The 27,577-nt window shown below is 37.3% G+C and overlaps 2 protein-coding genes across 4 annotated transcripts in view; one reads left to right on the top strand and one right to left on the bottom strand.

The window, feature by feature from the left end:
* LOC127879625 (mitochondrial import inner membrane translocase subunit TIM44-like) overlaps positions 1-4,953 on the bottom strand; it is a 39,461-nt gene extending 34,508 nt beyond the window's left edge. Inside the window, exon 1 of one of the 2 annotated variants that reach the window (XM_052426589.1) lies at positions 4,841-4,953. In XM_052426589.1, coding sequence (XP_052282549.1) covers positions 4,841-4,900 — 60 coding nt within the window. In that variant the 5' untranslated portion in view covers positions 4,901-4,953. The remainder of the gene's footprint in view (positions 1-4,840) is intronic. The other variant, XM_052426591.1, reaches the window with a different exon arrangement.
* Positions 4,954-5,993: 1,040 nt separating this feature from the next.
* The window catches only part of LOC127879632 (protein PRRC1-A-like), a 42,612-nt gene continuing 21,028 nt past the window's right edge, over positions 5,994-27,577 (top strand). Inside the window, exons 1-4 of one of the 2 annotated variants that reach the window (XM_052426602.1) lie at positions 5,994-6,244; positions 10,238-10,334; positions 14,978-15,235; positions 17,357-17,566. In XM_052426602.1, the coding sequence (XP_052282562.1) occupies positions 6,242-6,244; positions 10,238-10,334; positions 14,978-15,235; positions 17,357-17,566 (568 nt within the window). In that variant the 5' untranslated portion in view covers positions 5,994-6,241. Of the gene's footprint in view, positions 6,245-6,407; positions 6,467-10,237; positions 10,335-14,977; positions 15,236-17,356; positions 17,567-27,577 lie in introns of those variants that run through there. The other variant, XM_052426604.1, reaches the window with a different exon arrangement.

Below are 27,577 nucleotides of genomic sequence, written 5' to 3'. Positions count from 1 at the left end.
CAATCCAAATGGTCGCGAAATTATCGGCAATCAATATATGACCGAAATTGTCGAGCTCAACAAAGAAAACTTGATGTAAAAGCTGCGGGATAAGGAAAGAAGCCAGCATAGAAGAAGAATCTGCCAATATAGAATTTTACGTTAACCAGTGGCATCTTTGAAGATTAGGAGCCTGAGAATGAAGACGAGGTCTGCTGCATTTGCAATCAACACCTGCCACAAGCCTTAAATTATGACAACATTGAACTCCTAAGCTGAGGCCAATGTGATTTCTGTGGACATTGGGTGAACTTTGCATTCATGAGAAAAGAGTTATGCGTTGCGCTGAGTCTTACAAAATCTGTTGCAGTCATTTTTGCTTAATTAAGTTTCCTTGAATTATTATCCCCACGTTTTTCGGAGAAAAAGTGGGGATATTGTATTGATGTGCGTCTGTTCATCCGTCCATCCTGGCCACCAGCTCCTCCTACACTATTAGCACTAGAACCTTGAAACTAACATACATGTACATGGTAGCTATGAGCATGTGTGCGACGGTGACAGTGACGGAATTTTGATCTGACCCCTGGGTCAAAAGTTATGGGGGTTGGGGCGGGCCTGGTCAGAGATTTTCACTCTTTTTTTAATGTTATTTTACATTAACTTCTTCATTTCTGCATCAATTTACTTCAAATTGATACTGAGCCTCTCTTATGACACTAAGGTCAATCTAAACTATGCATGGCCCCATTATCAACACTGGGGCGCCCCGGCCACATAGGCCACGCCCACCAAAAATTGCCTTTAACTATAATTTCTTCATTTCTACACCGATTCACTTCAAATTGATACAGAACCTCTCTTATGACAATACGGTCAATCTGAGCTATGCATGGCCCCATTATCAACACTGGGGCGCCCCGGCCACATAGGCCACGCCCACCAAAAATTGCCTTTAACTATAATTTCTTCATTTCTACACCGATTCACTTCAAATTGATACAGAACCTCTCTTATGACAATACGGTCAATCTGAGCTATGCATGGCCCCATTACCAACCCTAGGGCACCCCGCCCACATAGGCCACGCCCACCCAAAATTGCCTTTTACTATAATTTCATCATTTCCACACCGATTCACTTCAAATTGATACTGAATCTCTCTTATGACAATAGGGTCAATCTCAGCTATGCATGGCCCCATTACCAACCCTGGGGCGCCCCGGCCTCATAGGCCACGCCTACCCAAAATTGCATTTTACTATAATTTCTTCGTTCCTACACCGATTCACTCCAAATTGATACTGAACCTCTTTTATGACAATACGGTCAATCTCAACTATGCAGGGCGCCATTACCAACCCTGGGCCGCCCCGCCCACACAAAATTGCCTTTTACTATAATTTCTTCATTTCTACACCGATTTACTTCTAATTGATACTGACATCTATTATGACAATACAGTCAATCTCAACTATGTAAGGCCCCATTACCAACCCTGGGCCGCCCCGTCCATATTAGGCCACACCCACCCAAAATTGTCTTTTACTATAATTTCTTCATTTCTACACCGATTCACTTCTAATTGATACTGAACTTCTCTTATGACAATACGGTCAATCTCAACTATGCATGGCCCCATTACCAACCCTGGGTCGCCCCGCCCACATAGGCCACGCCCACCCAAAATTGCCTTTTACTATAAAATCTTCATTTCTACACCGATTCACTTCAAATTGATACTGAACCTCTTTTATGACAATACAGTCAATCTCAACTATGCATAGCGCCATTACCAACCCTGGGGCGCCCCGCCCTCATAGGCCACGCCCACCCAAAATTGCCTTTTACTATAATTTCTTCATTTCTACACCTATTTACTTCAAATTGATACTGAACATCTCTTATGACAATAAGGTCAGTCTCAACTATGTATGGCCCCCTTACCAACCCTGGGGCGCCCCACCCATAATAGGCGACACCCACCCAAAATTGTCTTTTACTATAGTTGCTTCATTTCTACAACGATTCACTTCTAATTGATACTGAACTTCTCTAATGACAATACGGTTAATCTGAACTATGCATTGACTCATTACCAACCATTGGGCGCCCTTGGGTCATACATGCAGTGTGGGGATACCCCGTCGGCCTCTGCCGCGCCATTTCTAGTTTTATTGTTAAATTGTTCAAATGTTCTTAGTATTTGGTCTCCAAAAATGTTAAAAATGGTGTTTCTTATCGTCTTAATATGTTTCTATTTTTGTGAATACAGAATTGACATGACGCCTTATCAGTGATCGCTCCGCCCACTTAATCACGTGGCTCAGCGGGAAGAAAACCTAGACAAGCTAACACCAAAATGGCTTCTTTGCCTATAGACTGCATATAGATTTACGCGATATTCCGGATGATTTTATGGACTTGTTTAACACCATATTACACTTGTCAAGGGGTTGATGCCATTAAGTTATTCTGCAAATGCAAAAAATATACGATTAAAGAGAACATCAGCTATTTATAACGGGTAAATCGGTACATTAAACACGCTCTCAAACGCTTGCTCGCTTACCGAAATCGAATCCGTTATTACGTGTAATGGTGGTATTTGCAATAAATTAACACTTCACCGGTATTTACCCGTGTTATTAACAAAATATTACCGAAACATTCCCCCCTACCCGTGCATTTGACACGAAATAGCGCTTTATAACTGGGAATTCGGTGAAGTTTTACGCGCTTTCTGACGCCGGGTGGGTACCTCAATCCCACATTTTATTGCGTGTAAAAGTGATATTAATCATATTAAACATTGCTTATGGGACATTTATCAATCACTATAATTTAAAGCGCAAAAACAACACAGTAAGTTTGGACATTGTCTGATATAAATTAGCGTTGTACGAAATGGAATACGGTCAGGCTATTTTAAATTAATAAGGCTACCAATATCAGACGCTCGCGCAGGTACCGACTTCCCCGAAGTTACCGCATTTATTGGTTAACTAATATCAGTAATAATAACTCTTTTACAATAGCATTTATCGATATGTCTTTATTAAAATAATAACAAAATGGTTTTCACTTGTTTCTGACACACACAGAAACGCGATTGTTAACGGGGATTTCGTAAAGTTACACGAATCGGGTACCACAATTCTCAATTATTTTACATGCACACGTGACATAATACATACTTTATAATGCTTAGCTATTGCTAATATGACATTTCAAGTTTGTGAAATAAATTAATGTTCTATAAAGGTGATCTCGGTAATTCTTGAAGCTTCCACTCGCTCTTGTCAAGACCGCATTGGAAATGGTATAAATTAAATTCATCTAACTTATCTTCTGGATACCAAATGTTAGAGTTGCATTAACCCTTTTTACACCGTTTTTGCCATATTTCATTTCCGTTTTTTAATCTGAACAAAATAAACGAAACTCGTTTAAAAAATGAGACCTAGGCATTCAAGCTCCTAGTGTGGATTAAAAGTGTTTATTGGTGACACCACATGACTGCAAATGTGTAGATACCGTTAATAAGATAATATATCATATGTCACCTTCAAATAACATGTCTGATGATCATGTCAATTAAGTGCATTACTAACAGAGTAATAAAACACAGCACGAATTAGGCTTCATGCTGGGTTTTATTTCTCTTTAAGTAATGCAGATGAACCTCGCTTCTGTATATTAATGACCTAGTAACTGATAAAACTATTTTTAAAAACGTGAAATATTATGTGATAATCAGATCGATAACATAAACTATTTAAACCTGCTAGTATATCCGATAAAAATATATTATAATTGTCTTTGACAGTGTTGACGTTCAGTTGTTCGTGGTGACAACCGCATGCATTTAAACATCTCTTACACTTCTCAAGATATCTTTTCGGCTTTGGAAACGATATAAATTCAATGTCACCAACTAATCTTTCAGGATATCGATTGTCCGAGTTACATAATCCCCATTGACACCGTTTAACCATTTTTAATCGTTGTTTAAAGAGGAAAACAAAAGAAACTCGTTGGAATAAAAGTGAACCTAAACATGTAGCTTGTCTAGAAAATGGCGGACAGGTCGTTGCTAACGAGTGCGCCCGATTAATCGATCGCTGATTGGTGGATCAATTCTAGTGGGCGGAGCGATCATAGATAAGGCGTCATGTCAATTGTTTTGTTACTGAATTTAGTTGCATTCATTATAAAATTTACACACACACAAAGCCACTTACTCAACACAGCCTTATGTAAATTAAGTTATGTCCCGTACTGAAACTCAATCTGCACATGCCAACGATCAAACAATCAGAGTTGCCAAATAGCGCCAGAGTAATTCTGACCTAAAACTGTCAAATGTAATTTTTTAACCAAACCGTTTCCGATAGGAGTTTGTGTTAAAACTTGTATGTTATGCACATTATGTTAAGATATTGTGTTATAAATGTGTCTTTTATTGTGTATTAACAATCCACCGTTCATGATATTCTTAAGTGGCCAAATTGATAGGAAAACAGGATTGGACTGACAGATTGGACTTAGCGGACAACTAATTTCAATATCATTATCATGTGAACGCTGTTTTTTTTGTAATATTTAAGTGTTTATATTTCGTTATTGTTTTGCACAGGCCGGGGTTTGATTGTTCATTTTTTGTCTAGACGCGAATTATTTCAGCAAAGGATTACATAAAACCATTTTATAGAGCCATTTAACTACGAAAACTGGTGACGTCCTTGATGAACACAAATAGACGCCTTATTTTGCACTAAAATGGGCGAAAATTCGAGTAATAAAGAATCTCTTGATAAATGTATTGGCTTATGTATAAGCAAATAAAAGATATACTTACCGTTGTGTTTTCGCTCAACTTGATTCTCGTGCGACCTACAATTTTCCACATGGAGGCCATGTTGTTTTCTGATGAAATATTATCGAATTGTAAAAGTTACAAAGTGTAGACTGGTTACCGAGATGTATTAATTACTCGTGCAATTTTCGTGCATCGTGTGGCGCCCTTCTTCTGAGACAGCACTCCTTCTAAATACAATATTTTGTGCCGGCGCTTATCGGTTAAGGGGTTAATACTACACACAAGTGCTCAGTTGGGTGGTAATTACAAATATTTTAATAGTCTACAGGTGAATTAGTCGGGCAATTACATACAACATGCTGTTCTTGTTGTTATCTGAGATTTTCAATTTCTATTTCGAATTAAAACATTATGCCTATTCAAGTGAATGCGTTATATGTATAAGTTCTGGTAAAAACAACAATTGAAGGACGATGATTGCAGACTGATCGATCGTTCAAACAGTCATGCAATTGTAAACCAACTCGCTGCGCACGTAAAATCCACCCGAGACGTGTAACAATATCTCCGTGACAGATAGCAGAAGGCCGCTAGATAAGAAATATAATTGGTAACAGGCCCGTAACCAGACCGAGGCCCGGACCCGCCCCCCCCCCCCCCAGCTGGCTGTTGAGTTAGGATTTGTTTAGTTAGGATTTGTTTAATGGGCCTTTTTCAAATCGTTTGCTCATGAAACGGCCAACTGCACACATTTCCTCAAAAAAAGCAGATGTGTTTTATTGTCCATGATAAACAAGGGGATTTGCGCTCGCCAGTGGAGATAAGCCACAAGGCACTGTTTTCTGTGACGGTGTATCTGTGTTGATGATGGTGGAAGTAAAAATGCGAAGTAGAGGGTAAACTTTTCTTAAGGAATTTACTTCAAAACTGTAGATGGGGGGGTGAATTCAAAGAGAAAATGGTATTATGGTCATATGTCAGTCATACATGTACTTTATGATACATTTAATAAATTCCATAAATTTATATCACAAAATAAGTTGTTTAAGCATTAAAATTCACATTGGAAAGTGTCAAATAAAAAAAAATCGGGCGGAAAGACCCCTGACGCATCCTCCTCGGTTCGCCCCCCAGTCAAAAAATTCCTGCGTACGTCCCTGGGTAAGCAAATGTGCTCGATTAAAAATCAACTGTTTGTAATGAATATGGAAAAATCCCTTTATACGTGACTGTAACCAAAAAGAAAGTTTGTTTTGGTTAAATATCTAATGATGAATTATTTTGATCTTTGTCATTGCTTTAGCTGAGAAATTGTTGTTTACGCTGATTCGAAGGCAACCATCTAAAGTTTGGGATTTCCCTGTTTGAAATTGAAATCGAGGCTGAAAACGTGGCTATGAAAACGTGGAGTTCCGTTCAGTCGCGAAACGTAAACACAACATGGTATAATACAGTTTCTTGGGAATTCATTATTTAAATATTTTGTTTCGGTTTGATGTTATAAATCTCATCGTCTCACATATTTTTTTCCATAGTCAGAAATTGTAATATGCTGATTGACACATGTTTGTCTTTTCTTCCATTCTATTCGACTCACAGTAGATGTAGCATGTCTGTCTGTACTGTAGTTTCGGCCCTCTTAATAAATGAATACATACGAAATTCGTAAGTAAACAAATACAAAAACACGCTTGTGATAATGTCAATCTATAGTTAAATGTGTATTCTTGGACATAATAACGAAAACTGCATTTAAAGTGGCAATGTTTTGACAAAATACTGTCGAGACTTAGCTCCCTGTAGTAATCTCTTTCATGTACAATTGTCTCATATTATCGGCCCTTCTGATTGGTTGCTAAGATTTGTAACTATGCGCATGTGCTTGTACTAATCAAAGTAACTTAATGGAAAAACGAAATTCTTACTATCTATCTTTCTTTAAATACAGCCGGACTCCCCTTGCAGGTATTACTGGCAGGTGCGCGTGTCAGTGCAAGATGAAAGTGGTTTAAAAGCATTGAAAGGGAGACTTCAAAGCATGAAAGTGAGGTGAAGAAAAAGTGTGATAGTGTTAAACAAGAAGAAACGTATTTATAGGTTAAAAGTTGTTAAAAACACTGTTTTGTGCATTCAGGGATGACTGGGGAAAAGAGTAGGGCTTAGGCAACACTCAAATCCCTCTAGGTCTGACTGCTGTACAATTGAGGCAGGTAGGCCGTTCCAAAGCACTACAGTGTAAGGAAAAAAGGAATATTTAAAGTAGTTGGCTGATGTGTGGACTTGTCTGAATGAGAGTGGATGCATATGACGAGTCATCCTCGTGGGCCTCTCAAGATATGACCGCGGCGAGATGGCTACCAGGCCGTACACAATCTTATAAAACATGGTCAATCGGTAGAGGTCACATCAGTCAGTTAAAGTCTGCCAGCCAAGCTCAGTCTGCATACTGGTGACACTTCTGTCGGATGAGTAGTTGTTTTTCACCCAGCGGACTGCTCGACTTTGTACTTTTTCTACCTTATCGATATTTGGTATGTGGGCTCCAGACAGAGGAAGCGTATTCTACCTGGGGTCTAACAAAGGTCTTATAGGCTACTTCTCTGATGTTTTCATTTTTAGTTTGAATATTCCTGTGGATGAAACCAAGAGATTACTTAGCATTTGTTGTAATGTAGGTAATAAGTTTGTTCCAAGAAAGATCATCTGAAATAAATAACACCTAAGTATTTAGCACTGTCTATGACTTCAAGGATTTGCCCATGTAGCCTGTAATTGAAGATGAATTTATGCTTTTTCTTAGAGATAATAAGACAACACATTTACTAGGGTTGAACTCCATGTCCCACAGGTTTTCTCAACCTACCTGTTTGTCCAAATCATTTTGAAGGGAGGCGCAGTCTTGCAAGTTGTTAATAGCCAAGTATACAGCGTTGTCATCTGCAAACAAACGAACTTGAGAGGAGACAAAGTTAGGAAGGTCACTTATGTATAAAAGAAAGAGTAAGGGACAAAGTACTGAACCTTGTGGCACGCCCGATGTTACAGGGACTTCTGTTGAACATTCTCCTTCCAGTACAGCTGTTTTCGATCTATCTATGAGAAAAGACTTGATCCAAGAGAATCTTGATTTGTTAACTCCATGTTGCTGTAAGTTAAAGAGTAATTTAAGGTGGCTGACTTTATCGAAAGCTTTGCTGATTTCTAAAGTATGAGATCTGTTTGATGACCATTTACGAGATTGCGAGCCAGTTCGTCAACAAGTTGGACAAGTTGAGTTTTGCAGGATCGACGTTCCCTGAAACCATGTTGAAGGTCATACAAAATGGTATGTTTGTTAAAATGAGGTGTGAGGTTGGAAGTTACAAAATGCTCTAAAACTTTGCAAAGAATTCAAGTTAGTGAGATGGGTCTATAGTTGACTGGATCTTCTTTATTTCCTTTTTTGAACAGAGGAAAGACATTTGCAGTGGTTCAAATCTTCGGTAAGATACCTGTGTCAAGAGATTTCTGAAAGAGAAGAGATATTATAGGTGAGATTTGATGACGAAGATTTTGAAGGACTAGTGACCTGATGTTGTCTGGACCTGCAGCTTTGTGGGGTTTCAGGTTGGAAAGGAGCTTCAGAACGCCGTTAACTGAGATAGTAATTTATGGGATGGTGGGGTATCTGCTACTTGAAGAAGAATGAACATCAGAATTATCCAGGGCTGAAAAGCAAGATTGAGATAGAGTTAGAGAGGACATGGGGCTAAAAACTGATTTAAATTGTTGGTTCAGGATATTGGCTTTATCTTTATTTGAGGATTTTGTTATACCTGAAACTTTATCATGTAATGTTGAAATACCGCATGCATCTTGTTTGGTGCTCTTGATTAGGCTGAAAAGTTTTTGATGTTAAATTTTGAGCTTTATTCATCTGTTTCTCCATTTTGGTCTTTTATACCTAAAATATATTCAATGTAATTATTATATGACAATTTGATGGTCTTATTGATAAGGTGTTTTAGATTTGAAAATGTAGATTTAAGTTTGTTGTTTTTCTCTTTCTTCATTTTGATGTAGAGTTTTTCCCTCTTTCTTAATAAACGTTTGATGGGCTGTGTTATCCACGGTAGGGAGACTTTTGGACCTATTCTTTTTGTTGGGACGTAATCTGAAATACCCGTGGATATGGCACTAGAAAATTTCTCCCAGATGACTTCCACTGATGCTGTTGAATGATTGGACAAAATATCATTAGATACATCCTCCATGTATTCTTTGAAACCATTCCAGTCTGCTTTCTTATATAAGTGTACTGTTCTAGGTTTTTGACACATTTGTTTTGGTTTAACACTGGCTGTAAAGGAAACAATTTGGTGGTCTGAGATACCTGGAAGACAAGAAATATCATTTATTAGTGTGTGATTTGTAGTGAGAAAAAGATCAAGAATGTTGTCACCTCTTGTACTATCAGTAACCATTTGAGTCAGTCCAAAATCTGAAAGTAAATCAATGAATTCATCATAAAGGTTAGCAAAATTACAATTGGGTTTAATAGATGGAACATGTTATGTACTCAATGAGAATTTTGGGCAGTTGAAGTCACCTAAGATCCAGAGATTTCCTTTTAATTTACTTGCAAGATCTAAAGATTTTCAAAATTCCATGGCGCTGATGGTGTCTGCTTCTTAAGGTTTGTAATAAGCTGCAATGTATAAAGGTTTACATTTTCGAAAAGCAATTTTACCCATATAATCTCGCAATCTGTTTTTAGTTGTTTTTCCTCTGTGGCGATGATGGAACTTTCGACAAGGATAAAAACTCCGCCACCTTTGCTTGATCTGTCTTGTCTGAAAGAGGAATAACCTAAACATTGTGGAAAAATTTCACTATCTTTATGATTGTCATTACTCATGTTGTTGTAAAAATATTTATACATTTTATTAAAAATAAAGTGTCCTATAAAACATTTGATAAAGCTACTATTTATCAGAGATGTAGATATCTACATCTCTGTAATAATCCATTAACAAACTAACATAATACTGTGTTATGTAATTAAAAATCATAGCATAACCCTTGAAAAAGCATGACCCACTTTCCAACAAACACCAGAAATCATGAGAATGATCGTCGTAATAGACATGGATAACATCAAATGAATTACAACTTCTGAAAATTGAAAAAACATTCACTTTCAAGGGCTTCTTTAAGGTTTTTCATTAAAGGTACAATTCTTTGAGGAGGATCGATACTATCAGAGTAAAGGATAGTGGCAGCTTTCTGATATTTTGCTATAGACCCACTTGTAGTTGATCTAATATTTTATGTTGAAAGTTAGTCCAAGAATATCGACCTCATATTTATAGGAGTTGCCGAAAGTATGAGTTTGATAGTGGAGGACATTCAGCTGCATATGTTCCAAATTGTGAACCAAATCTTGTTTTCCTGCAGATGATGGAGGAATCATCTGACGAGTCTGCAGAGCTGGTAGACAAGGAAGAGGCTGTCACTGCTGAGAAACAGTTCACAGCCCAGCAGACGGGCTCAGGTATGAGGCACGCCTTAGTTTAAATCTATTTATTTTAGCTTGATTGCATCGAAAGCCTAAGGCTTATATAAACGCTCTCGAGTTCGTTTCCAGGGCCTAGACCCAGTCAGGGCTAGCGCTGGCCCAAAATTTCTTTGAGCCAACCAGTTTTGGTTTTTCGGCGCGCGAAAACTGGTTTTAAACTAATAATATATACTATGAACTTGTTTATATGGTGTCTTTGGGGAAGATCTAAAGAACTCTGCCATGGTGGGGATTGAACCCATGACCTCTCAGTCGCAAGGCGGACACCATGTCCATTACACCACAGGGACCTCCTTTTTGGCTCACCTGAGCACAACGTGCTCATGGCTCATGGTGAGCTTTTGTGATCGCTTTTTGTCCGTCACCCGTTGTGCGGCGTCAACATTTACCTTGTTAACTCTCTAGAGGCCACATTTATTGTCCAATCTTCATGAAATTTGGTCAGAAGATTGGTTTCAATTATATCTTGGATGAGTTCAAAAATGGTTACGTTTGCTTGAAAAACATGGCTGCAAAGAGGAGGGGCATTTTTCCTTATATGGCTATATATGGCTATAGTAAAATCTTGTTTACACTCTAGAGGCAACATTTATTGTCTGATCTTAATGAAACTTGGTCAGAAGATTCATCCCGATAATATCTTGGACGAGTTTGAAAATGATGCCAGTTGGTTGAAAAAGATGGCCGCCAGGGGGCGGGGCATTTTCAACCAGGTTTTCCGAAGGAAAAAACTGGTTATTAGATTGGCGAATGCGTGCGGGCGGGCTGGCTGGCTGGCTGGCGTCCTGGCTGGCGGGCGGGCGGAACAAGCTTGTCCGGGCCATAACTATGTCATTCATTGTCATATTTTAAAATCATTTGGCACATTTGTTCACCATCATTGGACGGTGTGTCGCGCGAAATAATTACGTCGATATCTCCAAGGTCAAGGTCACACTTTGAGTTCAAAGGTCAAAATTGGCAATAAATGAGCTTGTCTAGGCCATTACTATGTCATTCATTGTGAGATTTTACAATTATTTGGCACATTTGTTCACCATCATGGGACGGTGTGTCGCACAAAAGAATCACGTCAATATCTCCAATGTCAAGGTCACCACAACTTAAAATAGATTTATTTTGAAACAAACTTACAAAGGGGGTTAATTTTGTTTGTTCGTTTCAAAAGTTCAGTTTGAGTTGTCTCCCTTAATCAGATTTTTTTTCACAATGAAAACCTGGTTTTGTGACAATTTTGTCCCTTGTTCCTTATATGGCTATAGTCAAACCTTGTTAACTCTCTAAAGGCCACATTTATTTTCCGATCTTCATGAAACTTGCTCAGAAGATTTGTCCCACTGATATCTTGGATGAGTTCAAAAATGGTAACCTTTGCTTGAAAAACATGGCTGCCAAGGGGCGGGGCATTTTTCCTTATATGGCTATATATGGCTATAGTCAAATCTTGTTAACAATCTAGAGGCCACATTTATTGTCCAATCTTAATGAAACTTGGTCAGAAGATTCATCCCAATAATATCTTGGGTGAGTTCGAAAATGATGCCGGTTTGTTGAAAAACATGGCTGCATGGGGGGCGTGGAATTTTTCCTAATATGGCTATAGTGAAACCTTGTTGACACTCTAGAGGCCACATTTATTGTCCAATCTTGATGAAATGTGGTCAGAAGATTTGTCTTAATGATATCTTGGATGAGTTCGAAAATGGTCAGGTTTGCATGAAAAACATGGCCTACAAGGGGCGGGGCATTTTTCCTTATATGGCAATATACAGTTAGGCTATAGTAAAATCTTGTAAACACTCTAGAGGCCACATTTATAGTCCGATCTTTATGAAACTTTGTCAGAAGATTTATCCTAATAATATCTTGGATGAGTTAAAAAATGATGCCGGTTGGTTGAAAAACATGGCCACCACGGCTGCAGGGCTATTTTCCTTATACATGTATGGCTATAGTAAAACCTTGTTAACACTCTAGAGGTCACATTTATTTTCCGATCATCATGACACTTGGTCAGAAGATTTGTCCTAATGATATCTTGGATGATTTCGAAAATGGTATTAGTTGCTTTAAAAACATGGCCACAAGGGGCGGGGCATTTTTCCGTATACATGTATGACTATAGTAAAACCTTGTTAATACTCTAAAGGCCACATTTGGTGTCAAATCTTCATGAAATTTGGTCAGAAGATTGGTCTCAATGATATCTTGGATGAGTTCAAAAATAATTATGTTTGCTTGACAAAAAATGGCTTCCAAGTGGCGGTGCATTTTTCCTTATATGGCTAAAGTAAAATCTTGTTAACACTCTAGAGGCCACATTTACTGTCTGATCTTAATGAAACTTGGTCAGAAGATTCATCCCGATAATATCTTGGACGAGTTCAAAAATGATGCCGGTTGGTTGAAAAACATGGCTGCCAGGGTGCGGGGCATTTTTCCTTATGTGGCTATAGTAAAACTTTGTTAACACTCTAGAGGCCACATCTATTTTCCGATCTTCGTGAAACTTGGTCAGAAGATTTGTCCCAATAATACCTTGTTATCTCAGGTGAGTGACTTTGGGCCTTTCAGGCCCTATTGTTTTTTTTATATTTCCATGAGCTTCATCTTTAATTTAACAGTATGGCTTGCAAAAGCAGATCTTGCGGACTCCCATGTAACAATGCTACTCTGTATAATAGACTTTTTATGTCCCCCACTATAGTAGTGGGGGACATATTGTTTTTGCCCTGTCTGTCTGTTGGTCTGTTGGTCTGTCTGTCTGTTTGCGCCAACTTTAACATTTTGCAATAACTTTTGCTATATTGAAGATAGCAACTTCATATTTGGCATGCATGTGTATCTCATGAAGCTGCACATTTTGAGTGGTGAAAGGTCAAGGTCATCCTTCAAGGTCAGAGGTCAAATATATGTGGCCAAAATCGCTCATTTTATGAATACTTTTGCAATATTGAAGATAGCAACTTGATATTTAGCATGCATGTGTATCTCATGGAGCTGCACATTTTGAGTGGTGAAAGGTCAAGGTCAAGGTCATCCTTCAAGGTCAGAGGTCAATTATATGTGGCCAAAATCGCTCATTTTATGAATACTTTTGCAATATTGAAGATAGCAACTTGATATTTGGCATGCATGTGCATCTCATGGAGCTGCTCATTTTGAGTGGTGAAAGGTCAAGGTCAAGGTCATCCTTCAAGGTCAGAGGTCAAATATATGTGGCCCAAATCGCTTATTTTATTAATACTTTTGCAATATTGAAGATAGCAACTTGATATTTGGCATGCATGTGTATCTCATGGAGCTGCACATTTTGAGTGGTGAAAGGTCAGGTCAAGGTCATCCTTCACAAGGTCAAGGTCATCCTACAATGTCAAACATCATATAGGGGGACATTGTGTTTCACAAACACATCTTGTTAGAATGCTATATTTACGTAGCAATTTATTTTTACTAAACACCGATTTGTTTTGTTTTCCTTGATATCATTATTTCAGATGGCTTTTCTGGACTAAATGTGGATGAATTTTTGTAAAAAATTTGTACCGGTATGATAAAAATCGTATCGCAATACAATATGCGGATTGCGTATTGCGATATATACTGATATACCGGTATATTGTTGCAGCACTAGTAAGCGCACTGTCAAATGCAAATTTCTAAAAAAATCAGTTAACCAGCTGAACAATAACCTGAAAACTTTTGTAAACATTCATGTTTCATGAACTTTAAAGTATAAATGCCTTGTTACGGGCTATATAATGTCAATTAACACTGTCGAATACTCAAACAACACGCCACATTGATTACGGAATAAAAATGCGTGTCAATAATAAAGTAATTTGTATACAGCAAAGTAATAAAGCAATGAAGGGGCACCTTTGTTGTTGCAAATAGGGCTTGTGTTTTGATAATTTGTACCATTCTTATGTTTACTCGAGATAATAACTTAAGAATTCGGGTGGGGGGTAGGAATGGTTTTTAAGTAAACATAAATTAAATGTTTATTCTCATTGCGTAAAGGCAATCCATGGAGACTTAAATTGGTCTGCTTATTTGATTTTTTGTTAAGCATCTTACAGTAATGATTGCTCATAAAAATGAGTGCGCAGAAATACACATTGTATAAATATTATCACTTTAATGTTATCACTTTTGTTACAATCATGATTATCTAACATCCTATTTGCTCAAGCAATTTTTAGTATTTTTACTTTAATAGTCTTTAGTAATTAACTTAATAATCAACAAAGCCATCACCACAGTTTTAGGAGAGTTTAAATCAGCGATATTTCTCCTTCTTTATTAAGTACCAGAAAACAGCACTTTCCCAATTGGAAAAAACTATTTAGCATGGCTTTAAAAATTCTTATTTACAGAAAGAAGCTTATCTAAGTAATATCGTTTAGGTAACACATTTATCCAGTGCGCTTTCGGTTATTCTCTTGCTCTTTCTGTACTATAACCGAAAGGGCGCGCTTTTGATAGATCTACACTGTTAAGTATATGTATCAAGGTTTATAAAATTATGTGTTAAAAAGCAGGGTGAGATGCCCGTCTCCCTTGCAAATATGCTTCCATGTAACAAAGTGTATATGTTGAGTACATGAATTGCTCAGGCACAAATGGAGAACTTGCACCCCCAGCACCACTGCCAAGTTTTATAACATCACCCGGGAACTTGCCTTCTATGAAAGCTGGGTCGCCACCCCCTACGACCCCTACCAATGTCCCACAGTCTGTAAATGTAACCATGGCATCCACTGGTGCAGGTCCCACCCACAGCCCTGGGAGTCCAGGGCCTGTTGGTGGACAAGCAACATCTTCCAGCCAGGGCCTGCAGTCTTCAGCAAGTTTTCAGCAGGTTACAGCTCCAGGTAAATCAACATATATCAATCTCCATGGTAATTTTTAGCTCGGCATTTTCGGAGAAAAAACGAGGTATTGTCATAGCCAGCTCGTCGTGTCGTCTGCCATCCGCCGTCCGCATCGTGCTAAAATCTTAACATTGGCTCTAAAATCAAAGTGCTTCCACCTACAACTTAGAAACTTCATAGGTAGATGCACCATGATGAATTCTACATGCCACACCCATTTTGGGGTCACTAGGTTAAAGGTCAAGGTCACTGTGACCTTAAAAAAAAAAAATTCTGACAAGCTTTCATTTACTGCAAAACTGCACCCGTAGCCGAGCGTGGCACCCGTTATGCGGTGCTCTTGTTATTATCACTAGCCTTCTAGGCTGCTCATATGTAACCGAGCGTGGCACCCGTTATGCGGTGCTCTTGTTATTATCACTAGCCTTCTACCCGTAGCCGAGCGTGGCTCCTGTTATGCGGTGCTCTTGTTATTATCACTAGCCTTCTACCCGTAGCTGAGCGTGGCTCCTGTTATGCGGTGCTCTTGTTATTATCACTAGCCTTCTACCCGTAGCCGAGCGTGGCTCCTGTTATGCGGTGCTCTTGTTATTATCACTAGCCTTCTACCCGTAGCCGAGCGTGGCTCCTGTTATGCAGTGCTCTTGTTATTATCACTAGCTTTCTATCCGTAGCCGAGCGTGGCACCCGTTATGCGGTGCTCTTGTTATTATCACTAGCCTTCTGCCCGTAGCCGAGCGTGGCTCCTGTTATGCGGTGCTCTTGTTATTATCACTAGCCTACTAGGCTGCTCATATGCAATTTTCCATACCGACAATAAAAGTTCAGGAGTGTTCTATTATGAAATGTTCTATTATGAAATAGACTATAGCCACCACTATTTATATTGTGAAACAGACTACAGCTCCTGCCAACGTTAACCCTGTACCCTGTTTTCTGATGTCGCACTTCTATATTAAACGTCTTAGCAGTAGCACGTGTTGTGTTGTTAATAACATTAGTTAATGCTCATAAGAGTTGACGTTAATATAAGTCATATACACAATGGTGTCATAAATATAAAACAAGGAGACCCAAAAGATCAATTGTATATTGATTTAAATAAATACTATTTCTACTTTTGGTAAAGTACACAAAATGGTCACTTTTTCCAATCAGCAGACACAGATCCATGTCATTTTATCAATTTTTGTTGGACTACATGACATTAAGGAATTTTATTTTACAGTGTGGATGTAAATATTTTCACTTTGATTACAAGTTAAGATTTCACATTTTAATTGACTTGTCATGCTATTTCTAAAGCTTTTAGATTCAACTGATCTGTCAAATATTCAAATTGGGGTTTAGGCAGCTTAAAGGCTAAGTGGAAGACTGATTAAAATGTATGTTAAGCTGCTGAGGTACAAGACAAGAGTTCCTGGGTTTTATCCCTACTTGAAATTTGTTCTTGAAATCTTAAAATCCTTGTACACTTAGTTCGGTTTTTGCAGTATAAACTTAATTTACCGGTATATTTTCAACTGCTTTGAATAAAATCACTTATGCTTTGGATTAATAGTTCATAGCCTTTTTATAGGCAGTTTATTTCATTTGTGTGTGTTTGTTGTATACTAGCATGTCTTGTTTATTACATTCCTTTTGTGTCTCACTTGTATTGGTTCCTTGCCATAAATAAAGAGCCTCCTTTTTTCATACAATTTCTTTTCTGCTTCTGAATCTCTTTGTGCAGTGTTTTCCAGAAGCACCGGCAACTGGCTATTCCATCGGTCACTAATGATCTTGTAGCCGACTCTTTTTCCCCAAAATATCAATTCAAAACAGCACAAAAAATGCCCGTGTTAGTTCTTAGTTGCTGGCTACTTTGAAAATATATCTGGCTACTCAAATTTTTATGGAGAACACTGTTTGTGTTTATTTTGTTTTATTTTTTTATAAATATAATTCGAACAGTTATGCTTAAATCCTTTTTGTTTAATAAAAAATTTACATTATAATTAAATAAAAATTGATCATTATCATGGGTTGAGTGTAGTTGTTGCAATTACCGGTACATATGTATTAACAGTAACTATAAGTTACTTTTGTTCAAATAATGCTCATAACATCTCATATCTTCAGGTCCTCAGCAGAGTCCATTTGAGGCCAGTAGTGCCATAAATGTTATAACCGAGCCTGAGACTGATATCTCAGTCCTGAAACCCAATGCTGAGCGAGGGTTGTTCAGTTGGCTTTCGGGCAACAGGATGATCTCCAAGGTGATGGAAAAAACAAAGTCTTCAGTGGAATCCATGATCACAACACTGGATCCAGGCATGACAGAAGTTATAAGTAGGTGGATTATTTCGTTGTATATTACAGGATTAAAAAAATCCATATCCAAGCCAAATATTGTTAATAATTTTTTTCAACATATGATCAAAAATTGAACTGAGCTTAAATATAAAATAACAAGAAGTGTATGTTGTAAATCCAAAAATATGTGCTTCTTGTATTGCTATGTTTACTGATCTCTGATAAAATAATATATTCTTATTATTAGTTTAGACATTTTATAGAAAATTCTTCTCTAATAGTTACTTATACTGTTAGTGTCATCATTTATTGATAGAAACTTGTTCATTGACTTCATAAAATGTAAATGAATGAAATGAATTCAGTGTAACTTTTTAAGACATATACTGGTTAGGTACAAGTGCATGTTATAACAAAAGGATCCTCAATGGAGCGCTTTTATAGCTCATGGTGAGCTTTTGGGATCGCCTTTAGTCGTGCGTCTGTCGTGCGTCGTCAACATTTTACCTTGTGAACACTCTAGAGGCCATATTTCTTATCAGATCTTCATGAAACTTGGTCAGAAGATTTGCCCCGATGAAACCTCCACTGAGTTCGAAACTGGGTCATGCTGGTTCAAAAACTAGGTCACTAGGTAACAAAATAGAAAAACCTTGTGAACACTGTTTAAGTCACATTTGATGCCCAATCTTCATGTAAATTTTGCCAAAATGTTTGTCTTAATGATATGTTGGTTGAGTTCAAAAATTGTTCCGGTCCGTTGAAAAACATGGCCACCAGGTGGCGGGGCAGTATTCCTTATATGGCTATATAAAAGCCTTGTGAAAACTCTAGAAGGCACCATTTTTGCCCAATCATCATGAAACTTAGTCAAAACATTGGTTTTATTGATATCTCGGATGAGTTCGAAAATGTCCAGATCGGTGAAAAAACATGGCAGCCAGGGGGCGGGGCAGTTTTCTCAATATGTATATAGTGAAAACATTTGAACACTCTAGAAGTCACATTTTTGGTCCAATCTTCATGATATTTGGTCAGAACATTTGTTTCCTGGATACGACGGTTGAGTTTGAAAATGGTTCAGATCGGTAAAAAAACATGGCTGCCAGGGAGGGGGTCTTTTTCCTTATATTTATATACAGTCCACTCTCGTTATGTCGACATTGGATATCTCGATATTCTCGATATGTCGAAGTAAGCTCAATGTCCCAACTTTTTTCCTTCTTTATCTATATAAATAAACATCGCATATCTCGATTTTCGTTATGTCGAATAATTCGATATGTCGATATAAAATTTTGTCCCGAGTCCCAATTTTACATGTATTTACTGTGGTTTATCTCGAAGTGCGAATAACTGTCCCAGTGTCGGCAAAAGGTGAGAAATTTTTTCTTTGATACTTCACCGTCTCGCTTCGCCCGGCTGCTCCCGATACTGTGCGGTAGGAAATTGATCCGTTGATTGCATCAATGATCACACGTGTGTAATGTCGTTAGCCATTAACACTTGAGTAAGGCCTGTAACTTTAACTGTCACTTTAACATGAATTAACTGCAATTAATACACTGCCTGACGGAAGGCCGAAGGACTAATTGTTTTTAATATATAATAAAGTCAAGACTCAAAATGGCTTTTCATTAACCAGGTTTTCCGAAGGAAAAAACTGGTTATTAGATTGGCGAATGCGGGCGGGCTGGCAGGCTGGCTGGCGGGCGGGCGGAACAAGCTTGTCCGGGCCATAACTATGTCGTTCATTGTCAGAATTTAAAATCATTTGGCACATTTGTTCACCATCATTGATTGGACGGTGTGTCGCGCGAAATAATTACGTCGATATCTCCAAGGTCAAGGTCACACTTTGAGTTCAAAGGTCAAAAATGGCCATAAATGAGCTTGTCCTGGCCATAACTATGTCATTCATTGTGAGATTTTAAAATCATTTGGCACATTTGTTCACCATCATGGGACGGTGTGTCGCACGAAAGAATCACGTCAATATCTCCAATGTCAAGGTCGCCACGACTAAAAATAGATTTAAAAAAAAAAAAAATTACAAAGGGGGTTAATTTTGTTTGTTCATTTCAAAAGTTCAGTTTGACTTTTCTCCCTTTATCAGATTTTTTTTTCACAATGAAAACCTGGTTTTGTGACAATTTTGTCCCTTGTTTTTATTTGACCCTGTACTAATAATCGATTGAACTTTGCATTATAAACTACAAAATGTACATGTACACTTCAGTATTCCGGAACGTGATTTACGCATGTTCAGATAGTAAACCCTCGTCTTGATTGGACGTCAATTGCATCATAACTATAAATAGCAACATTACCAGATGTTTACTCGACAGTTTAGAAAAATTATAACCGCATGTGTTCATGCAATTATGTAATACTTAAAACGTCATTTTAAGCATTTAAATAGCAAAATTAACCGTGCCTCGTAAAAACGCGTATACATGTATATCAGGTCGAGAGTATTATGCCACACGGTGACGGCTTTAGTTAGACCACTTAGCAGGTATTTATTTTTTCTTTGAAAACGCCTAATCGGATATCTCGAACTCTCGTTATCTCGATATTTTTTCTTGTTTCCGCCGACTTCGAGATAACGAGAGTGGACTGTAGTAAAAAAGCTTGTGAACACTCTAGAAGTCACATTTTTTGCCTAATCATCATGAAATTTGGTCAAAACATTGGTTATGTGGATACCTCGGACGAGTTTGAAAATAGTCGTGAACATTTGAAAAACATGGCCATAATAACAGAGGATTATTATGTTGATGATTGGTTGGGGATGAAGTGCAACAAACGTATTTTTGCCATCTGAAACCCCTTTATTAAATAATCTAAAAAAATTTAAGTAGTAATATTGATATCACAGAAAATTACTTAGGGGAGAAACAACTGTATATAACAGTTTAGAGTCAGGCCCCAAATTCCTGTGCTGGCCACTTTTCACACATTTTGTTGCATGTAATTTAGACCTGCCGCAGACCTATGAAATAACCATTAGCCACAGAAGGTACCTCATTATCTCTGACAGTTGCTTGATGCCTAACCCCTTTTTTACAGCCCTTTGCAGTGAACAGCATGGAACAGCAATTGTTATACAGTGGTATCAATACAGAGATAAACACATAAATACATCTGTCTGGCATTTATTTTCTTATAAAAATCAGCATGCTGACTGCATAAAAAGAACAGATTACAACATTGAAGCAAGCTCTTGAAATAGCAAAATTATGTACTTATATATTTCCAAGAAAGGTTTATACAATATATAAATTTAATGGACGTGATATTTCATATTTCTTAGTTTTAAGTACAGTGATGCCTGATTGAACTTACTCAATATGGCTATTATTTAACTTATAACTATCACAAAGTCTCAGTGTATATTATGGATATCAAGAAGAAAAAGTAAAGATATGTATGGTAAAATATCCTTTACAGCTTAGGCAACAACTGTTGTAAAAATTCAATTATATTGATCAATAAAAAATAGATTGAAATATTCTCCAACTTTACTGTTGAACATTTATTGACAAAAAACTATCATGTCTACATGTACACATATCATATCACAGATATACTTTGTTCAAGAATTAAAGAGATAGAGCAAATGTACTTAAAACCAACTATTTGCGATACTTATGATATTAATTGCAGCTTGTATTTGAGAATAAATTTCACAATTAAAATGCATTTTAGTTTTGCATTGGTTGTAAATAAAGAGTAGAAGCGTAGAGGAATTGTTAACAAACAACACTTACAAATGTGAATAATTAACAAAAATTAACTCTTAAATGAAGTATGAAATTTCATTTTAAATCATAAATACAGATTGATATACAAAAGTCATGTAGGCCGACATGGATGATATGTGAAATACAGTATTACCGGTATGTGAAAGTCAGAAATACCATTATTCTAATTAATTTTATATACAGACGTCATGTATGGTATGTGAAATGCAGTATTACTTGAAAATCAGAGTATCATTGTTCTAAATAACTTTGAATGGAAAACCAGTGAAAATGTATTTTAATAATAGAGCACACTAAGTCTGTACTACCGCCTGTCTGCTCAGCACTCGTCCTCTTTTGAAGATTTTACACTAAATAATCGAACTAAAAAGCGCAAGTTAAGTATGTACGCCCGTCTGTATGAAGTATTTTTATTATTTTGAACTCAACCTTCCCAGAATAGTTTAGTTCCTTGGGCTTCAGGTGAGCGCCTTAGGGCACATGGCCCTGTTGTTTTAATTGTAAGGTATATAACATTTAATTCACTTTGTTCTGCTTCTTAAAGGATGTATTTATGACAAATCAAAATTGTGTGTATATAAAGAAACAAGTTTTTGCTTTCGTAACGGTTATGCGCTTACTTTTAATAGTTGAAATTAATTAGTTTTGTAAAAAAAATATATAATCAAAGCTGTGCTTAACACTTCAAAGTTACATTGACAATAATAATTGTTACTAATTATTAGTTCTGACTCAAATTTTTGTGTCATATAGTGATATATTATTGGGTACACATGTGGTGATTGTACTTCAAATTAAAATATATGACAATACTCTATGTGGAAAAGATGTTGCAAATAATGTTATGCCAAGGTAATTTATTATAGGGGAAACAGATGCTATACACTTGTAATTGTCTTAAATTGTCTCTTGATAAAAACAAATTTTGAGAACTTTGAACAATAAGCAATTCACTTGTGTGTCCCTACAGTTCATGTTGTAACTGCATCATTTATCCGGCAACTAAAAAGAACTTAAAACAAATATTTACCGAGTTTAGATATGCTGTTGTTTTGAACAATTTTTCTCCAGCTGAAAGATAAAGGTATAATACAGGCAGATCAAAGTTCAATTACAAGTATAGTACAGCTTGTCTGAACTACAAATTTATTTATTTCCTGGACAATGATGACCTTGAGGCAGAGTGGGTTATGGTCAAACTTGTAAAATGAATACAGAGGTCAAAGTCACATTAAAAAGTCGAAGGTCTTATATGGGCATGATTCACTTTACATAAGATAATGTTCAGAAAGCAATTAACCTCTTAACCTCATGTTTTATGATATTTTGTATTGATGGTATTCCATTTGTTTTTGTCAAACATGTTTGAACGCAAAACTGTAAGATAAAGACAGTGATTTGTAATGTAGAATAAAAAACATTTATTAAAGCTTGTTATATGTAACATAGTAAGAAGAAATCTATGACATTTAAAATTGTTAGAAGGTAAAGGAAATTTTGATGTGGCCATTATATAAATAATAATGAAAGTGTTTGAATAGATTCTTAATTAGTATTGGTCGAGCCAAGTAAGATCAATATAGCAGCCATAATGGTAAAGTGTAATTTTGTGCATGTGTGAGTGCATGTTTTCTTACACTATGATGTCTGTGCTTCAAAGGTTGTCCTGACTTATATTATCATTCATTTAGCATTTTTAGTCCCTTACCGGTGAAACTGGAGAGGGACTTATGGTTTGCGCTCTGTGTGTCTGTCAGTCTTTCACACTTGTCTGGATCCTTCGATAACTTAAAAAGCTCGTCATATTTTTTCATAAAACATGAAACATGGACATATGACAATATGGAGATTATGCACGTCATTTCATTTTGTTCAAACATCAAGAATTCTGGTTGCTTTGGCAACAAATAGACTAGAAATATTGATGAAAATTGTGGATCCTGCAATAACTTTAAATGTTCTTCATATTTTTTCATGAAACTTGAAACACGCACAGATGGCAATATGGAGATTATGCATGTCATTTCATTTTGTTCATACGTCAAGAATTCTGGTTGCTTTGGCAACAAATAAACTACAAATATTGCTGAAAATGGTGGATCCTGCGTAGTTAGGGGACTTTTATGGCTTGGCAATAGTCTTGTTTATTTAAATTTCCACAAATGTTCAATAGTATCAGATGATGTGTTGTGTGTGACACCAGTCTCCCTGCCTCAATTGACAAGGTCACACTAGGTCAAGGTCACACATGGCCTTAAAACAACATTTCTGTACTTCAACTTGTCATTCATTTTTAATAATTAACCAAAAATGTCAAACATATGAACACAATATATTGCATATAAAAATTGTCTTCCTAACTCGAAAGGTAAAGTTCAAACTTAAACATTAAGGGTTAAATAAGTCCATAAAGTAGCCTGTCGGAACTTAAACTTTATCATTCATTATGCACTTGTAAAATGATACACACAAAAAAGTTAAATATGTTGAGACTGTGTTTTATGTGTATCAACTGACTTCTAACCTAAAAGATCAAGGTCGAACAATAAGGTCAATGTTTAAATTTGGCTATATAACAGATGTTCACACTGCAATTTTATCATTCATTGTCCATTTTAAAAAGCATATAGCAACTGCGTGAACCAGGATGATTAGGTATGTCACATCTTTGTGAAAGGTGAAGGTCACACTAAAGGCTAAAGGTCAAACATGTTTATTAGTCAGCTTGTTAAATAATAACAAGAATTATTCACTATTGGCTTGACATCTTTCCAAGGGGCATCTTGTTTAACTTAGTTTTACTTGAAATCTTTGTAAATTTAGGGAAGGAAATTTAACAAATGAAAGGGTCCTAATTATCCCCACGCTTTTTGAAAAGCGTGGGGATATTGTGGTTATCTCCGTCGTCTGTCCGGTTGTCCGTCTGTCTGTCCGTCCGTCCTGGCCACTATCTCCTCCTACACTATTAGCACTAGAACCTTGAAACTTAGACACATGGTAGCTATGAGCATATGAGCGACCCTGCACTATTTGGAATTTTGATCTGACCCCTGGGTCAAAAGTTATGGGGGTTTGGGTGAGGCCGTGTCAGAGTTTTTAATCATTTTTAACCAGGTTTTCCGAAGGAAAAAACTGGTTATTAGATTGGCGAATGCGGGCGGGCTGGCTGGCTGGCTGGCTGGCGGGCTGGCGGAAGAAGCTTGTCCGGGCCATAACTATGTCGTTCATTGTCAGATTTTAAAATCATTGGGCACATTTGTTCACCATCATTGGACGGTGTGTCGCGCGAAATAATTACGTCGATATCTCCAAGGTCAAGGTCACACTTTGAGTTCAAAGGTCAAAAATGGCCATAAATGAGCTTGTCCGAGCCATAACTATGTCGTTCATCGTCAGATTTTAAAATCATTTGGCACATTTGTTCACCATCATTGGACGGTGTGTCGCGCGAAATAATTACGTCGATATCTCCAAGGTCAAGGTCACACTTTGAGTTCAAAGGTCAAAAATGGCCATAAATGAGCTTGTCCTGGCCATAACTATGTCATTCATTGTGAGATTTTAAAATCATTTGGCACATTTGTTCACCATCATGGGACGGTGTGTCCCACGAAAGAATCACGTCAATATCTCCAATGTCAAGGTCGCCACGACTAAAAATAGATATAAAAAAAAAAAAAAACTTACAAAGGGGGTTAATTTTTTTGGTCATTTCAAAAGTTCAGTTTGAGTTTTCTCCCTTTATCAGATTTTTTTTTCACAATGAAAACCTGGTTTTGTGACAATTTTGTCCCTTGTTTTAAGGTTATTTTACTATAATTTCTTCATTTCTACACCGATTGTCTTCAAATTGATACTAAACCTCTCTTATGACAATACGGTCAATCTCAACTATGCAGGGCCCCATTACCAATCCTGGGGTGCCCTGCCCACATAGGCCACGCCCACCCAAAATTGCATTTTACTATAATTTCTTCATTTCTACACCGATTCACTTAAAATTGATACTGAACTTCTCTTATGACAATATGGTCAATCTCAGCTATGCATGGCCCCATTACCAACCCTGGGGCACCCCACCCACATAGGCCACGCCCACCTAAAATTGCATTTTACTATAATTTCTTCATTTCTACACCGATTCACTTCAAATTGATACTGAACCTCTCTTATGACAATACGGTTAATCTCAACTATGCATGGCCCCATTACCAACCCTGGGGCGCCCCGCCAACATAGGCCACTCCCACCCAAAATTGCCTTTTACTATAATTTTTTTCATTTTACACTGATTCACTTCAAATTGATACTGAACTTCTCTTATGACAATATGGTCAATCTCAGCTATGCATGGCCCCATTACCAACCCTGGGGCACCCCACCCACATAGGCCACGCCCACCTAAAATTGCATTTTACTATAATTTCTTCATTTCTACACCGATTCACTTCAAATTGATACTGAACCTCTATAATGACAATACGGTCAATCTCAACTATGCATGGCCCCATTACCAACCCTGGGGCGCCCTGCCCACACAGACCACACCCATCCAAAATTGCCTATACAGTCCAACCCCTCTTAAGCAGCCAGTCAAGGGGAACGGCCAAATTGGCTGCTTAAGCGGGGTGGCCTCTTAAGAGGGGGTTGGGTCATAGGGAGTCTGGAGTTGATGAGTGCATGGCCAACTGTTCAATTTTTGTATAAACAAAATGGTAAATATGTGTACATATACTAAATAATGTATAGACTTCAAATAATTGTATTTCTTCCTTTTTAAAATCAGCTATTAAACAAAATTTTCATTCAAAAAAATAAAATTCATCTTTCTAATCATCATCAATATCATCAGAATCAAGTCAATGAAAAAGAATCATTCTCATGATTCATTGTTTACACAATGCGCGTTGTATGGTCCCAATGCACTTAAGATGGGAACAGTTGTGAATCAGTTATGCCTGAATAACTCCCGTGTCACTATCAATCAATAATTTAATTGGTTTATTGCAGTTTTATGGCTTTGTAATACCTACGGCACGAATTGGTCCCGACAGTGACCTCCACGATAAAATCGTGGCCAGTTACATAAGAGACTAATTATAGCAACCGGGTGTAATCCTCCTGGCAATCGTGCTTTTCATGCATAAATTATAAAAACATTTTTTCGCCGCGTAAAGGGTTTTATCAAAATTAATATATTGAAATAATTGTAAATATAAAAACAAATAATAATGCTTTGTTTTATTCCCAAATGAGAATACCGTAATAATTTGTAATCCGAAACACACTCCCTATTGTTTTATGTTAACGAGACGTTTACAAATTCTAGCATCAAAAAAGTCCTCATATATTTCCTTTGTCCCGACAAAAGCGCGCGAAAATTATGCACCAATGTACAATGTCACGTGAAAAGCGTGCGTGTATTGATTTTTTGATAAAAACTTTGTAGCACAGAGAACATGTAGATCAGTTGATTTCGGCTAAAAGTTTCGTTGTTCTTTTTTACTTTTAATTGGCCGATAATTGTCATAATTTGTGCTTGAAATAGTATGATTTAACAACTACAAATAATAAATTATAAATTAATAATCTTGTTTCCATAATAATAGGTGATATTTGCACATGCGGAAACAAAAAGATCAAACGGTCGCATTTTGCCAATGTACATGACTGACTTACTCGCGCGAGACCACTCATATGGGGGAAATTTAACATTTGGGATGCAAAATAGCTTTCCGCTGGCCGGAGAAACAGGGTTACCGCTTAAGAGGGGTGCATTAAATAGTGTTTATCGACGGTCGCGGCACACACCGGCTGCCTACACGGGGCGACCGGCGATGAGGGGTGACCGGAAGTAGGGGTTGGACTGTACTATAATTTCTTCATTTCTACACCGATTCACTTCAAATTGATACTGAAATTCTCTTATGAAAATACGGTCGATCTCAACGATGCATGGCCCCATTACCAACCCTGGGGCGCCCCGCCCACATAGGCCACACCCACCCAAAATTGCATTTTACTTTAACTTCTGCATTTTTACACCGATTCACTTCTTATTGATACTGAACTTCTCTAATGATAATACGATCAATCTCAACTATGCATGGCGCCATTACGAACCCTGGGGCGCCCCTGGGTCAAACATGCGGCGTGGGGATACGCGTCGGCCTCTGCCGCGCCATTTCTAGTTTGAAATGATACAGTGTTCAGAATTTAGCAAAAGTACCATATACAGTAGCACTCTGCAGTGCCTTATTTAATACTTGAAATCATTTGA

The sequence above is a fragment of the Dreissena polymorpha genome, chromosome 4 (assembly GCF_020536995.1).
Source record: "Dreissena polymorpha isolate Duluth1 chromosome 4, UMN_Dpol_1.0, whole genome shotgun sequence".
Taxonomy (NCBI): Eukaryota; Metazoa; Mollusca; class Bivalvia; order Myida; family Dreissenidae; genus Dreissena; species Dreissena polymorpha.
The sequence above is the reverse complement of the archived record's forward strand: the minus strand, read 5'-3'. Positions and strand labels throughout refer to the sequence as shown.